General features: G+C 32.7%; 2 protein-coding genes across 2 annotated transcripts; both read right to left on the bottom strand.

Moving 5' to 3' along the window:
* Window positions 1–247: 247 nt before the first annotated feature.
* Window positions 248–2,680, bottom strand: LOC134242567 (uncharacterized). The gene is made up of 2 exons (XM_062724664.1): window positions 2,643–2,680; window positions 248–2,297 (listed from the first exon to the last, which is right to left on the bottom strand). The coding sequence occupies exons 1-2, from the start codon at window positions 2,666–2,668 to the stop codon at window positions 248–250; spliced, it is 2,076 nt and encodes a 691-aa protein (XP_062580648.1). The 5' UTR covers window positions 2,669–2,680.
* A 3,050-nt stretch (window positions 2,681–5,730) lies between these two features.
* LOC134242563 (uncharacterized) lies at window positions 5,731–8,211 on the bottom strand. Its single transcript, XM_062724660.1, has 2 exons — window positions 8,192–8,211; window positions 5,731–7,789 (listed from the first exon to the last, which is right to left on the bottom strand). Exons 1-2 carry the CDS (start codon window positions 8,209–8,211, stop codon window positions 5,731–5,733), a joined length of 2,079 nt encoding a protein of 692 aa, XP_062580644.1.
* Between the last annotated feature and the right edge of the window lie 6,382 nt (window positions 8,212–14,593).

Here is a 14,593-nt window from a genome sequence, read left to right on the forward strand (position 1 = left end):
TTTATACCCCCTCCACCCAAAAAGACATGATGCATAAGACGTGTACAGCAACTTATATGTTTTTATTAAAAAATCACTCTACATATTATTTCTTAGTGAATAAGGTTCAAAACCAAACTTGAAACGATAGAAATGTAACCAGATGGTTTGGACATCGGGATCGAGATGCATCTCATACCTCGATACGGATACGGATACGTATACGGATACGGATACGTCAGATAGAACAATCTCTATTAATAAAATGTTAGACTCTATGGATTAGGTCCATGACTTGTTGTATCCTCATTAATGTTGCGGCTTGTATTTTGTTGAATATTTTTTGTTTCAGGGATTGTTGGTAGGAATGTAGAGCAGCGTGGTAATTCCCTGTCACCTGCTGACAAATCCCTAGGATCTCCCATGATATGTCTTTTCCGTTTCTAAGTGTGTTTGTCTCCTTGTCAGGGTGTACAAGATCTTTTAAATCATCTAGAGCTCTTTGTGTTCTCACTGGGTCCACATGTCTGTAACACAAGACCTCCAACATGTGTAAGAGAACATAGAGGGGGATACGTAATACAGGGAATCTACACTGTATCCCAGAGTGTTGTTCTGGCAATAATTCCTTAATGTAACAAATGTTATTGTTCAGAACAATATCCCATGCTACGGCCTTTCTCATCGTTGTAGACAAGGGTAGATTCCCTACAGCCTCGCTATATCTTTGAGCATTGACTTGTAGCCCATATACTACATATGGCTGTGCTAACTTGACTTTTGTAGCTCTTATTACAGTTAAAGCTTCAAAGTATCTGAAGGTCTTGTAATAATACATAGCAATGTACAACATGTCGGAAATAAACCCAAACTTAGAAGCTAATTTCAGCATGTAAAGGGACCTTTTATTAGTTAAATATATCACTTTATTCATACATGTGCTAGTATCCACTTCGAACGGTATAGACTCTGTTAAACCGTTGAGTAAATGAAAAGATGTGCTCTGGAGAATAGAAGCTGCTTTTGTCTGTAACATAAGTTTCTGATATTGTGTCAGGGATAAAGTAATCAACCTCCCTACATCATTGAGGAAGATCATACAACGATGCAGTTCTCCTGTGGGTAGGTTATAGCGACCTATCTCATTGAATAGTTGTACTTCAAATACCACCCTAGATATTAAAGTGTGTTCATCTGTACAAACAGGGTGCCTAGGATTTTGAAGGACACTTATAACATGGGATTTGATGGATGAACTGTGAAGAAGGGATACTAAACCCTTCTCATATAATCTATGGAGTCTAATGAATAATTCTTTTTGTGCTTGACCATGAATATTACTCAGAAACATGTTGTTTTCAGGAATAAAAAAATTAGGACAAATGCCTTCATACACCCACTTCAGGATAAGTTTAAAACAGACCCAGAAACACTGCAAGAGGTTTTGTGGACACCAGCAAGGCATTATATTCAGTTGAATTCCCCAAAAAACAGCCGTCTTCATGTGATAAGAACACAGTAATTTATCCTCTTCACTTAATCCACTGTTAATGCATTCTTTTAAAAACAATTTAAGCAGACCGTACGTTAAGAATTGGCAATGATTCATATAGGAAACTAAACACTGCTCAGCCAAGGAGAAGGAAATTCTCCATTCTTTGTCAGTGTGATTTCCTAGTTTGTGTCCTACTGCTACAAAGTGACATCCTTTTCTGACTATTTCATCAATGATAGGAGGTGGGGGCCATGAGTGACGTCTGTTTCTCCACTGGAAGGCTGGAGGGGGCCAAATATCACAGACAAAACATGGGGCTATGTCACATTCTAATTCCTCTATAACACCGTTACCACAAGGACCATGTTCCCTAAATCCAGGAAAATCTACAATACTTCTGAACTTAGAACTTGATATATAAAGTCTGTCATTGATTCGTATACATGCATTCTCTATTATGCACGAATCAGTCTGTGTCAATAATTCAAGTAAAGCAAATCCAGGAGGACTTTCGGAACAATCACAGAGAATTAGTGTTTTTCTATTTAAATCATAATTCTTAGTCTGATCCAAGTCCCAGATTATATTATGGTCAGTTGGCCAATACATCATATCTAGATCTGACCCCTTTAGCCGGAATCCTTCCATATAACTGCCACTTGTCATCAGTTTTATTTTATAAATTGAAATCATATCAACTTGATTGCTCATCGCGTTGTCCATTTGAAGTAGTTCTCTCCTCATGGTCACCTGTTGAGAGGTCCCCACTATGTGACACAGTCCCACAAACACAGACTCTGATAAATGCTGAATACCCAAATCACTGTTTAAAAAAAAAGATACAATACATTAACGATTTTTGTATGAGAAAAAAAAATTATATATATATGAAAATTGTTTTTAGATAAATAAAAACACAGAGAACGAGTAAAACATAAGCGCTTTGTTTTCTTCTTCATGATGTTTTACAAAATTTGATTCATTAAATACTTTGCCGATGAACAAAAACAAAGAAAACAACAGAATAAAATGGAATCTAACAAAAGAAGCGAAATTGTTATCATTTTCACCGTCCAACACCTAAAGAATCATGGAGTAGAATCTCAAAAAATATGTGGAACCGATCATTATTCAGAATAAAACATACAAATCTAATTTTTACACTTACGTCCAACTGTTAGAAGCCATTTTCATATTTTGTTTAGGAAAAAGGAAGATTCTAAAATTAGAAAAGGAAATCCCTTTTTGAGGTACACTACTTGTTTCGGTTTGTAAATGAAATAATTTCTGCACTTTTTCTTGAATAGTTTCCTTGCACAAAATGACATCTATGTAGACCAATGTCGATGTACATAGTAGTTGTGTTTAAAAATTAGACTTTCATTTTTTTTTTTAGATCTATAATATAATAATAATAATAATAATAATATAATACTCTCAGGAATTTCTCATTTGATTGAATATCTACTGGTACCTTGGCATTCTTGAATAATAGTTCGTTCAAATTTTACCCCAAACTCAGTCTGACTGAGAGATAATGTTGTGATATCCAAGGATTTGAGATATGAAGGATAAAATTCTTTAATAATTAGCGGTTTTGACTTCGAAATCACTTCAACATTGTTTTTCTAAATGTAATTAATCAAGATACCGAAGTTCAATTGAATGACAATGTAAACCAATGATTCAGATGTTGACGATGTAATGTTCATTGCTGTAGCATATATCAGTTTAGAAGGTGTTACAGATGATTTTATATTCTATTTTAATAAATATGAGAAAGAAAGCATTGAAATATTGCTTATGCTTTTTCTTTTAAAGAATACTAGTAAATTTGCACGGTTGTTGATCAGCTGAACCGTGGTTGTTAAAATTTTGATAGTAGATTGTAGGATAAGATCACTGCTTGTTCCTTTACTGATAAGCAGCTGAACGTTGTAAGGATCTGAAATTGTGCTAAATTTTGTGAATTGTATTTGGTACAATCTAAGAAAATAAAGACATTTATTTTATGTATCTAACATTTCTGATAAAATATTGATGAGAGCTTTTTGTACTACTGAAATATAATAACAAATTCACTTCATATATACAGTGGATTTTTGCTCAAAATATTGTTCTAGATAAGTTGTTATTTGGAAGAAAACTAAAATATTGCCTGAGATATTAAAAAAAAAATCAAGCACTGAAAAATTCAAATTGATTTGGAATCGATACATTAAAGTCATTTATTTATAAAAGTCTAACTTTCATGATTGAATTGATGAAAACATACAATCATGAGGATTCAAATCTGTGGAAGAAGAAATGTTGATTTGTTACTGCTTTGAAATTTCGCATTTCTTTAGGATTTCATTTCAAAGAAGTCTGGCTAACACAAAAAAAACAATGAAAATAAAACCCCATTTAAATTAGTGATTCCACACCATTGTGAATAGATAGACAATTTTTAACCATTTCATAACTTTTTCGAATTTCACATTTCTCTTGTCCTTTTTAGTTTTTGTTTTCATCAGATCTCTGTTTCTTTTTCTCAGGTTGTATGATAAATCTGCAGGGGTTTAAGGTGTAAATGCAAGAAGCAAATGATTCCACAACATTTTGAATAGATAGACAATTTTCAACCATTTCATAACTTTTTTTTCAAATTTCACATTCTTCTTGTCCATTTTATTTTTGGTTTTCATCTAATCTCTATGTTTCTTTTTCTCAGATTGTATGATAGATCTGCAGGAGTTTCAGGTGTGAATGCAAGAAGCAAATGAAAGCTCTTTCTCTCAGAACTGGTAATGAAAGGAAACTGTCTACTTGATGTTTTTCAGTGCCACTGCTTCAGAATGGGTGATCTATATGTCAGCTTTATTCAGTGCCACTGCTTCAGAATGGGTGATCTATATGTCAGCTTTATTCAGTGCCACTGCTTCAGAATGGGTGATCTAAATGTCAGCTTTATTTGTCATCATGCCTGCTGGGACTGGCGAGGGGATAAGACCCCAACACCCTCAAAGGACTCGGCCAAATTGTGATATTGGTGACCTTTTTCATGTCAAATTTCTAAACAATGTTCAAAACATTTCGTAATAAAACATGTATGTAAGAATGAGAATGTCCTCATGATTTTTCTCATATAACTATCAGTGATTTTATCGTTCAATCATAGCTTTAATGTTCATTTTGATTTTGTTATTGGTTACTAATAGTACTGCCTCTTATGTAGAACTTTTTAAGTTATTTTTGTGTTACCTCTATTTGTTTTGTTTTATATTTAATAACAATAATGTCTATTTCTGCAAATTGGAATTTTTAGTTTAAACATTCTTGAAGAGGAACAAGTCATAAGCCATATTATATTTATCAAATATTTAAATTGTAAAAAAATAAATGTATGGTTGTCTATTGTAATACCCAGCTAGTTGAAAATTCCAGTCAGAATTAAAAGATATCATACAATGTTGTAAGTTATCGTCCAGTGGATATTCATTACAATTTATGCTTGACAGCTCTTGCTCTGTCTTGGTTGTGAATACATTTGTATTTTAAAAGGTCATTCTATGTATTGAATTTATTTTAATTGTCAAATATTTGACATACACCACAAACAGAAAGTAATGAAGTAAAAAGGAAAGTAGATGAACAAAATACAAAATCTGGAATTTCAAAATTAAATATTTTATATCAATTAAACAATCATGTCATAAATGTGAAGATTTTTTTAAATATATGTACAAATATTGTAATAATACCATGTATTATGAAATGCTGAAATGAAATAACAGATATTGACCTTATTTAATAGTTCAAACTTTGTATATGTATTATATTATAGAATACAATGTTTGGAATAAACATGTTAATTCTTTATTGGACAATATATTATGGAGGCTGGTATGCTTTGTTTGACAATTTCATTATTTTGTTTATCATGAGAGTAAAAAAAAAACCAATTAATGTTATATAAAGTTAACTAACAAACCTATTACAAAGCTTCATTTTATATAAACACAATGCATTATAAAGAATTAAACTGTCTGCAAAAGTTTGAAAAATTGATCCCCCCATTTTAATATTTCTTCTTTTGATTTATTAAAATTTTTGAAAAAAAAAAAGTTAAAAAACCGACTTTCAATTCACAAGGAAAATTGTGACAGCTGCTTTTTACTATTTGTAAAAAATAGATTAGAATTGTTGAATTATTACAAAAAACCTGATTCTAAAATTTATTTATTAAAATGTACTCAGTGAAGATTAATAACATATTAGACTCTTTGGATTAGATCCATGATGTGCTGTATCCTCATTAATGTAGCGGTTTGTATTTTGTTGAATGTTTCTTGTGTCAGGGATTGTTGGTAGGAATACAAGGCAGCTTGGTAATTCCCTATGACCTGTTGACAAATACCTAGGATCTCCCATGATATGTCTTTTTGTTCTTCGGATATGTATGTCCCCGGATCATGGTGTACAAGATCTTGTAGGTCATTTAGGGCTCTTTGTGCTTTCACTGGGTCTACATGTCTGTAACACAAGACCTCCAACATGTGTACGAAAACATAGAGGGGGATACATAAACATGGACAAGTACACATTAACCCAGACTGTTGTTCTGGCACTAATTCATTGATGTAACAAATGCAATTGTTCAGAAAAATATCACATGCTACAGCGTTTCTCATTTTTGTAGACAAGGAAAGTCTCCCTATAGCTTCGCTATATCTTTGAGCATTGACTTGTAGCCCATATACTACATATGGCTGTGCTAACTTGGCTTTTGTAGCTCTTATTACAGTTAAAGCTTCCAAGTATCTGAAGGTCTTGTAATAATACATAGCAATGTAAAGCATGTCGCAAATAAACCCTAATTTAGCAGCTAATTTCAGCATGTAAAGGGACCTTTTATTTGTTAAATATTTCAATTTATTTCTACATGTGCTAGTGTCCACTTCGAGTGGTAAAGAATCTGTTAAATCGTTGAGTAAAATAAAAGCTGTGTCCTTGAGTGTAAGAGCTGTACTCCTCTGTAAAACAAGTTTCTGATATTGTGTAAGGGGTAAAATTGTCAACCTTTCTATGGCAATAAGGAACTCAATACTATTATACAAGTCTGTTATGGGTAGATTGGTGTTCTTTATCTCACTGAGTAGATCTGCGTCAAACTGGACCTTAGAAACCAAAGTGTGTTCATGTGTACAAACAGATTGCCTAGGATTTAGAAGGACCCTTATAACATGGGATCTGATGAATGGACTGTGAAAAAGGCATGCTAAACCCTTTTCATATAAACCATGTAGTCTGATGAACAATTCTTTTTGTGCTTGACCATGAATATTACTCAGGAACATGTTGTTTTCTGGAATAAAAAAATTTGGACAGACGCCTTCATACACCCATTTCAAGATAAGTTTAAAACAGACCCAGAAACACTGCAAGAGATTTTGTGGACACCAGTAAGGTATCATATTTTGTTGAATCATCCAAAAAACAGCTGTCTTCATGTGATAAGAACACAGCAATTTATCCTCTTCATCTAATCCATTGCGAATACATTCTTTCAAGAACAATTTAAGCAGACCGTACGTTAAGAATTGGCAATGATTCATACAGGAAACGAGACATTGCTCTGCCAAAGAGAAGGAAATTCTCCATTCTTTATCAGTGTGATTTCCTAGTTTGTGTCCTACTGCTACAAAATGGCATCCTTTTCTGACAATTTCATCAACGATAGGAGGCGGGGGCCATGAGTGACATCTGTTTCTCCATTGGAAGGCAGGAGGGGGCCAAAAGTCAGAGATAAAACATAAGGCTACGTCATATTCTATTACCCCAATAAAACAGCTACAACAAGGACCATGTTCCCTATATTCAGGAAAAGCAGCAGAAACCGTTATTCTTCTGAACTCAGAACTTGATATATAGAGTCTGTCGTTAATTCTTATACAAGGATTCTCTAGAGGTCCCCAGTGAGTCTCTGTCAATAGTTCAAGTAAAGCAAATCCAGGTGGACTTTCCGAACAATCACAGAGAATTAGTCTTTTTCTATTTAAATCATAATTCTGAGCCTGGTCCAAGACCCAGATTATATTAAAGAATTTTGGCCAAAACATCAAGTCTATATCTGACTCCTCTAGCCTGAATCCTTCCCTATAACTGCCACTTGTCATCATCACCATGTCGTATTTACTTGTACGCATTACTTGATTTTTCACCATCTCGCCCATGTCTAGTATTTCTCTCCTCATGGTCACCTGTTCAGAGGTCCCCACTTTGTAACACAGTCCCACAAACACAGACTCTGATAAATGCTGAATACCTGAATCACTATTTTAGAAATAAGACACTGTATGAGTAAAAAAATTTGAAATTCGGGTAATCTTTGACAATGTGCTTCAATGTAATGACTCCAAATTATCAATTTATACACTGGACATTCAAATTTACACTCGAAATTTGATTCAGACAATTTAATTTAAACAATATTTTATTCACTGATGATTCAGACAATAATTTAAGAGACAGGGGACAGTTCTAGAAGTTAACATTTCGGGTGAATATTGATATAATTATTGAGTTAATGTGTATGAAGGTCTAAGTATACAGGTCGTTATCATTTATACCGTCCAACACCTCAAGAAATACATCCTTGAGGTTTAAAATCTCAAAAATATATGATACTGATCTTTGTTTATAATCAAATATACAAATCTAATTTTTGATACTTACATCCACCTAGAGGAAGTCATTTTCATATAATGTTCAGGAAAGAGGAAGATTCTAAAAGACGATAAGGAAATGCCTTGAGTTACTCGACCTGCTAGCTTGTTTTAGTTATACCCCCCGCTTGAAAAGCGGGAGGGTATATAGTAATCGTTAATTCCGTCCGTCCGTCCGTCCGTCTGTACGTCCGTCCGTCCGTCTGTCTGTCTGTCCGTCCGTCTGTTACGCTTTGGGGTACCCATCTCTTATCCGCAACTCCTCTCATACCACTGAATGAAATTTGATGAAACTTTCACAGAATCTTTATTACATATTGCCATTGTGCACCTCCTATTTTACTTTTTGATCTGACACATATTTTGGGTTTCCCGGCCACAGGAAAACTTGGACTTTTTCACCAGTTATAACCATATGGGAGGCGGGGGGTATCATTTAGTGAGCTCATCGCTCACAGTACCTCTAGTTTGTAAATAAAATTGTTTCTACAACATGTTTTCTATATGTAGTTGTCTTGCACATCGATCTATGTTGACCAATTTCAATGAACACCAGACATTCACTGCATGTGCTCAAAACTTAGATTTACATATTCACATTTAAGCTCTACTATATAATTAGATCGATCTATATATAATTGTATAAACCTATCCTTCTTTCAACAGTTCATGGTCACTTAGGTACACATATTTTTTTACTATAGAACTTTGTGTTTTCTATTTATATGAGAAAGTTTCCTGGTGAAAATTATATTTTTAGTAGGTTTTCAGTAACATCCTACAACATTCTAATTTTAGCATTAAGAATTTATGATTAAAAGCAAAAATCACAAGGGTATAATGATAAAAAAAAATTAAAGTATTTTTGGTTATTTTACTGTAATATTTGAGATCTTCACGTGCTAACTTTTATTTTGTTTACAACTTATTTATTTATTTTTGGATGGAATTCCACCACAATCATAATAGATGATTTTAAAATGATTTATGAGGCTTATGCAACATTTATTACTCAGTATATCTTATTTTAACTAAGGTTTGGTTTACAAAACAAGCAGTATTACCGTTTGTGTTTTGACAACATCCCCACTTTCAATAGTTTGTTTACCAATATTATTCTCTAAGCATCTTTGTAAGTATGGTAAAATAACCCATTTAAAAATATTACAGTTATTTATAATTGCCAGTTATTGATTTCAGTTTAGTATCAGTGAAATACCTAAAGAGAAATTAGAAAGGGGTGAAAAAAATTGAAATGAAATGGGATGGTGTCCTCTACGTATCTGGGTTGTTGGGTGCATGGATTTATTTTTTTTTTAGTTGACATAGGTTCAACAACAACAGTCATTTCCAAGTACGTGTATGACAGTATAGATCCACATCAAAGTAATGGTAATGTAATGCATTACTTTAAGAAAATAGAGTAATGGTAATGCCCAAATTGTTGAAGTAATGGCAGTGTAATGCATTACTTTGTTACGAATTCGGCATTCTCCACTATGATTATGAATAAGTAAACATGGTAAACAAGATGTTCCCTGTTATATGAGTCGCTAAAATAATGATTCGATGGATGATTGAATGAATGATATGAATAGACATTTATTCTTATTTACTTGCTATTATTGATTAATGTTATTTACTTATTAGAATTTATTATAAGCTACGTGCAAATTGTTCACCTCGTACCGAATTTCCTCCATGTTTTGAGGAATATGGAACGTAAAGAAACCATTTTCTGGTCCATAAATGTAATGACATAGTACTTAATGTGTTTATCTTTGATAATTGGGATAATTAATAAATCCATTCACTGATAATTAGAGTAAAACATTACAATTACACTCTGCTTTTCATAATTAGCGGTAAATGCTATAAAAGATATTCGAAACACCTCGGATGAGTATAATAGTTAACCGCATGCAAAGTTTTCCAGCTATAAGCCTGGTTCCATGTCCCTGTTTTGCTTAATTTACACCGTGTCACTAGGATGAGACAGGGGAGCAGGCTATCCAGCTATTAGACGTTATGGCGCAAAATCTCATGCATTTGGCGTCATAAAGGATGTAAACTCTTTATATACGAGCCCCCAGCTTCTAACGGTCAGACTCCGGTACCCATCTCTTATCCTCAACTCCTCTTAAACCACTGAGTGAAATTAAATGAAACTTTCGCAGAATCTTTATTACATATTGCCATTGTGCACCTCCTATTTTATTTTTTGATCCGACTAATATTTTGGGTTTCCTGGCCACCGCAAAACATGGACTTTGCCATTATAATTATATGGGAGGCGGGGGATATCATTTAGTGAGCTCATTGCTCACAGTACCTCTAGTTTTTAATTTATGTCTTTCTTTTGCAGAAGGGAGGGTATATTGTTTTGTGCTGTCTGTAGGTCGGTCTGTCAGTAGGTCCACGAAGAGTTTCTTTTCACTTTTTTGCAGAGGTTGCACATACTGAAATGAAATTTGAATAAGAAAATCCAGGTCAAGTTCTGTTCTGGGTACAATTGAGCAATTTATGATAGAGCTATGCACCTTGGACTTAGAAAAAAATTCAAACTATTTGCATTCTTTGAATGTATTGGGGGGGGGGTGAAAATCTCTTTCTGTTTTGTTAAATATTCACATGTATTCACATATTTGTTAAATATTCACATGTATAAACTTTGATCACAGAATACTATCACATTTGCTCTGCAAAAATATTAGCTAAAGCTTTGACTCTAAAGAATTTTTTACTTCACAAAAATATTTACTGGTACTTTAGCCTGTTTAAATAATGTATTATAAAAGTACTGTCAAATCTTGTTATCTTACGACTCAAACTCAATCTGACTGAGAGAAAATTTTAAAATGTAAAAGGATTAGAGACTTTGAATTTAAACCCATCAGTAATAAGAGGAAGGGTCTTCCAAATCATGCACTTTGACATATTTATGGTTTTCAACATAGCATACTGAAGTTCAATTGTATTACAATGTGAATCAATGAATCAGATGTTAAAATTACTCTTTTGGGCTCTTAAAGCAACAAATGGTAAACCTGAAATCAAAGAGAAACACAAAAATGCCTGGAGGTGGACGTAGAAAAAGTGCACCAGCCTCGGAGCTCTAAAAGTGTATATTTTGTGTAAGAAAGGCATCTAAAAAAAATTTTCAAAACAAGGATTCATTTTCTAGCGATTTTACACTGATGTTGATCAGCTTAAATGTGCTCGTGTTCAATACAAATTTAAAAACTTCTCTTTACACCTCTTTTATTATACATGTCTTCCAAACAATGTTTGATCTGAAATTGTGTGAAAATTTTGTTAGTGTTTAAATTTTTGATAAAGACAAATAAAATGATTATTAAAATTCTCCTATACATCTTGAGAATCCTTGGCTCACTGCAGCATCCCTTCTTTCGGTTAGTAAAGGCACTGACCAATCTACAGCCACTTATACTACCTGCCAAAAAAAAAGCTCAAAAAGGACATTGAAAAGTTCATCCTATGCAATAATCTCTATGTGTCTAAAAGTTATATATGTATTAATTTACTGTGCTCAAAATCTTGTGCTTGATAGGTTGCATCTTGAAAGAAAACCAAAATACTGCTGGAGATTTTAAAAAAAACTTGAGCACTGAAAAATTCAAATTCATCTGGAAAAGACTAGTCTCAAATCACTTATTTTTTGGAGTCTACATTTTTATGGTTTGAGAAATTCATTGATTCATTAGGATTCCAATTTGTGGAAGAATCAAGTTTGAGTTGTTACTTGTTTGAAATTTTGCATTTTAGTAGGATTTAATATCGAAGGAGTCTTGATTACACAAAAAACAACGAAAATATACACCCATTAAAATTAGTGATTTTATGGTGTTTTGAATAGTTTATAAATAATTTTCAACCATTTCATAACTTTTTAGCTCACCTGAGTCGAGGGCTCAAGTGAGCTTTTCTGATCAAAATTTGTCCAATCTCTGTCATTGTTATCATCATCATAAACTTTTCACATTTTCATCTTTTCACAAACTACTATACATTTTCATCTTCTTATCAAGAACTAGTGGGCAGATTTCATCCAAACTTGGTGCTTAGTAACCTTGGATGAAGGGGATTTAAGTTCCTTCAAATAAAGGGGAGATACATGTAATAACAAATTGGTAAAAAAAAAATCAATGACATCATTTAAAAATCTTCTCAAGAACCACTGAACCAGGAAAGATGAAACTCATGTGGGATTATCCTAAGGTGGTGTAGATTCACTTTTTTTCAAATGATGACCCCTTAGGGTAGGAGGGGGCCACAATAGAAGATCAAAGGTTTACCGAGGTATATATATAGCAAAAATCTTTGAAAATCCTCTTCTCAAGAACTGCAAAGCTATGATTTGTCTTATTTATATCTAAGCACCTACAGGTTCAAATCAAGACCCCCGGGGCTAGGGTTGGGGCCACAATGGGGGACAAAATATTAACATAGAAATATGCAGAAAATACTTCTCAGGAATAGTAAACCATGATTATTTACATTTATATGGAAGCATCCTGAGGTAGTGTGGATGCTAGTTTGTATAACCATACCCCCCAGGATAGGGTTGGGCCATTATGGGGGATCAAAGTTTTCCATAAAAATTTTTAGAAAAAATCTGTATGATTCTTTTTTTTTAAGAATGGAAAAGCCATGATTATAAATATTTATATTGAGACATCCAATTAGGAAGACAATCTTTAAAAAATATCAAGAACAGCAACGTGCAAAGGTATATGTTATGTATTGATATGGAGTCATCCCCTGCTCCCCTCAACTCCCTCCCCCCTTCAGTAAAATTTTCAATTCTGAACTGATAAGTGCTTTTCTAGCCATTATACTCTGGTGAGCGATGTGGCCAATGGCCTCTTTTTTTGAAATGTTCAATTTCTTTTGTATTTTTTCATGTTTTTTTTTATCAGATCTCCACGTTTATTTTTCAGGTTGTGTGATAGATCTGCAGGAGTTTCGGGTGTGACTGCAAGAAGCAAATGAGAGCTCTTTCTCGCAGAACTATTAATGAAAGGAAACTGTCTACGTGATGTCTTTCTGTGTCTCTGCTCCAGAATGGGTGATCTAAATGTCAGCTTTATTTGTCTTCATGCCTGCTGGGACTGGCGAGGGGATACGACCCCAAATCCCTCAAAGGACTCAGCCAAATTGTGATATTGGTGACCTTTTACATGTCAAATTTTTAAACAATGTTCAAAACATTTTGTAATAAAACATGTATGTAAGAATGAAAATGTTCTCATGATTTTTCTCATACAACTATCAGTGAATTTATCGTTCAGTCATAGCTTTAATGTTCATTTTGTTTTTGTTATTGGTTACTAATAGTACTGCCTCTTACGTAGAACTTTTTAAGTTATTTTTGTGTTACCTCTATTTGTTTTGTTTTACATTTAATAACAATAATGTCTATTTCTGCAAATTGGAATTTTTAGTTTAAACATTCTTGAAGAGGAACAAGTCATAAGCCATATTATATTTATCAAATATTTGAATGGTAAAAAATAAATGTATGGGTGTATATTTTAATACCCAGCTAGTTGAAAATTCCAGTCAGAATTAAAAGATATCATACAATGTTGTAAGTTATCGTCCAGTGGATATCAATTACAATTTATGCTTGACAGCTCTTGCTCTGTCTTGGTTGTGAATACATTTGTATTTTAAAAGGTCATTCTATGCATTGAATTTATTTTAAATGTCAAATATTTGACATACACCACAAACAGAAAGTAATGAAGTAAAAAGGAAAGTAGACGAAGAAAATATAAAATCTGGAATTTAAAAATTAAATATTTTATATCAATTAAACAATCATTTCATAAATGTGAAGATTTTATTAAATATATGTACAAATATTGTATTAATACCATGTATTATGAAATGCTGAAATGAAATAACAGATCTTGATCTTATTTAATAGTTCAAACTTTGTATATATATTATAGAATACAATGTTTGGAAAAAACATAATTTGTTAATTTTTTTCTTGACAATATATTATGGGGGTGTTATGCTTTGTTTGACTATTTATTTTGTTGATAATAAGAGTAAACAAAATAATGTTTATATATAAACTTAACTAACAAACATATTATAAAGCTTCCTTTTTATAAACACAATACATTATGAAGAATCAAATGGTCTGCAAAAGTTGGAAAAAATGACTTTCCCATTTATTTCTTCTTTTTATTTAGGGATCTATTTATTTAAATTTTTGAAGATAAAAATTTTAAGTTAAAAACAAACTTTCAATTCAAAACGGAAATCATGACAGACGTTACTTATCATTGTCAAAAAAGTTTTGAATCACTGAATTTTTACAAAAAAAATCTGGTTCTAAAATTTATTTACATGTACCTAATGTACTATTAATAAAATA

The sequence above is a fragment of the Saccostrea cucullata genome, unplaced genomic scaffold, assembly GCF_032062105.1.
Source record: "Saccostrea cucullata isolate Sc308-1 unplaced genomic scaffold, CSIRO_AGI_Scuc_v1 ctg2747, whole genome shotgun sequence".
In the NCBI taxonomy this organism is placed as follows: domain Eukaryota; kingdom Metazoa; phylum Mollusca; class Bivalvia; order Ostreida; family Ostreidae; genus Saccostrea; species Saccostrea cuccullata.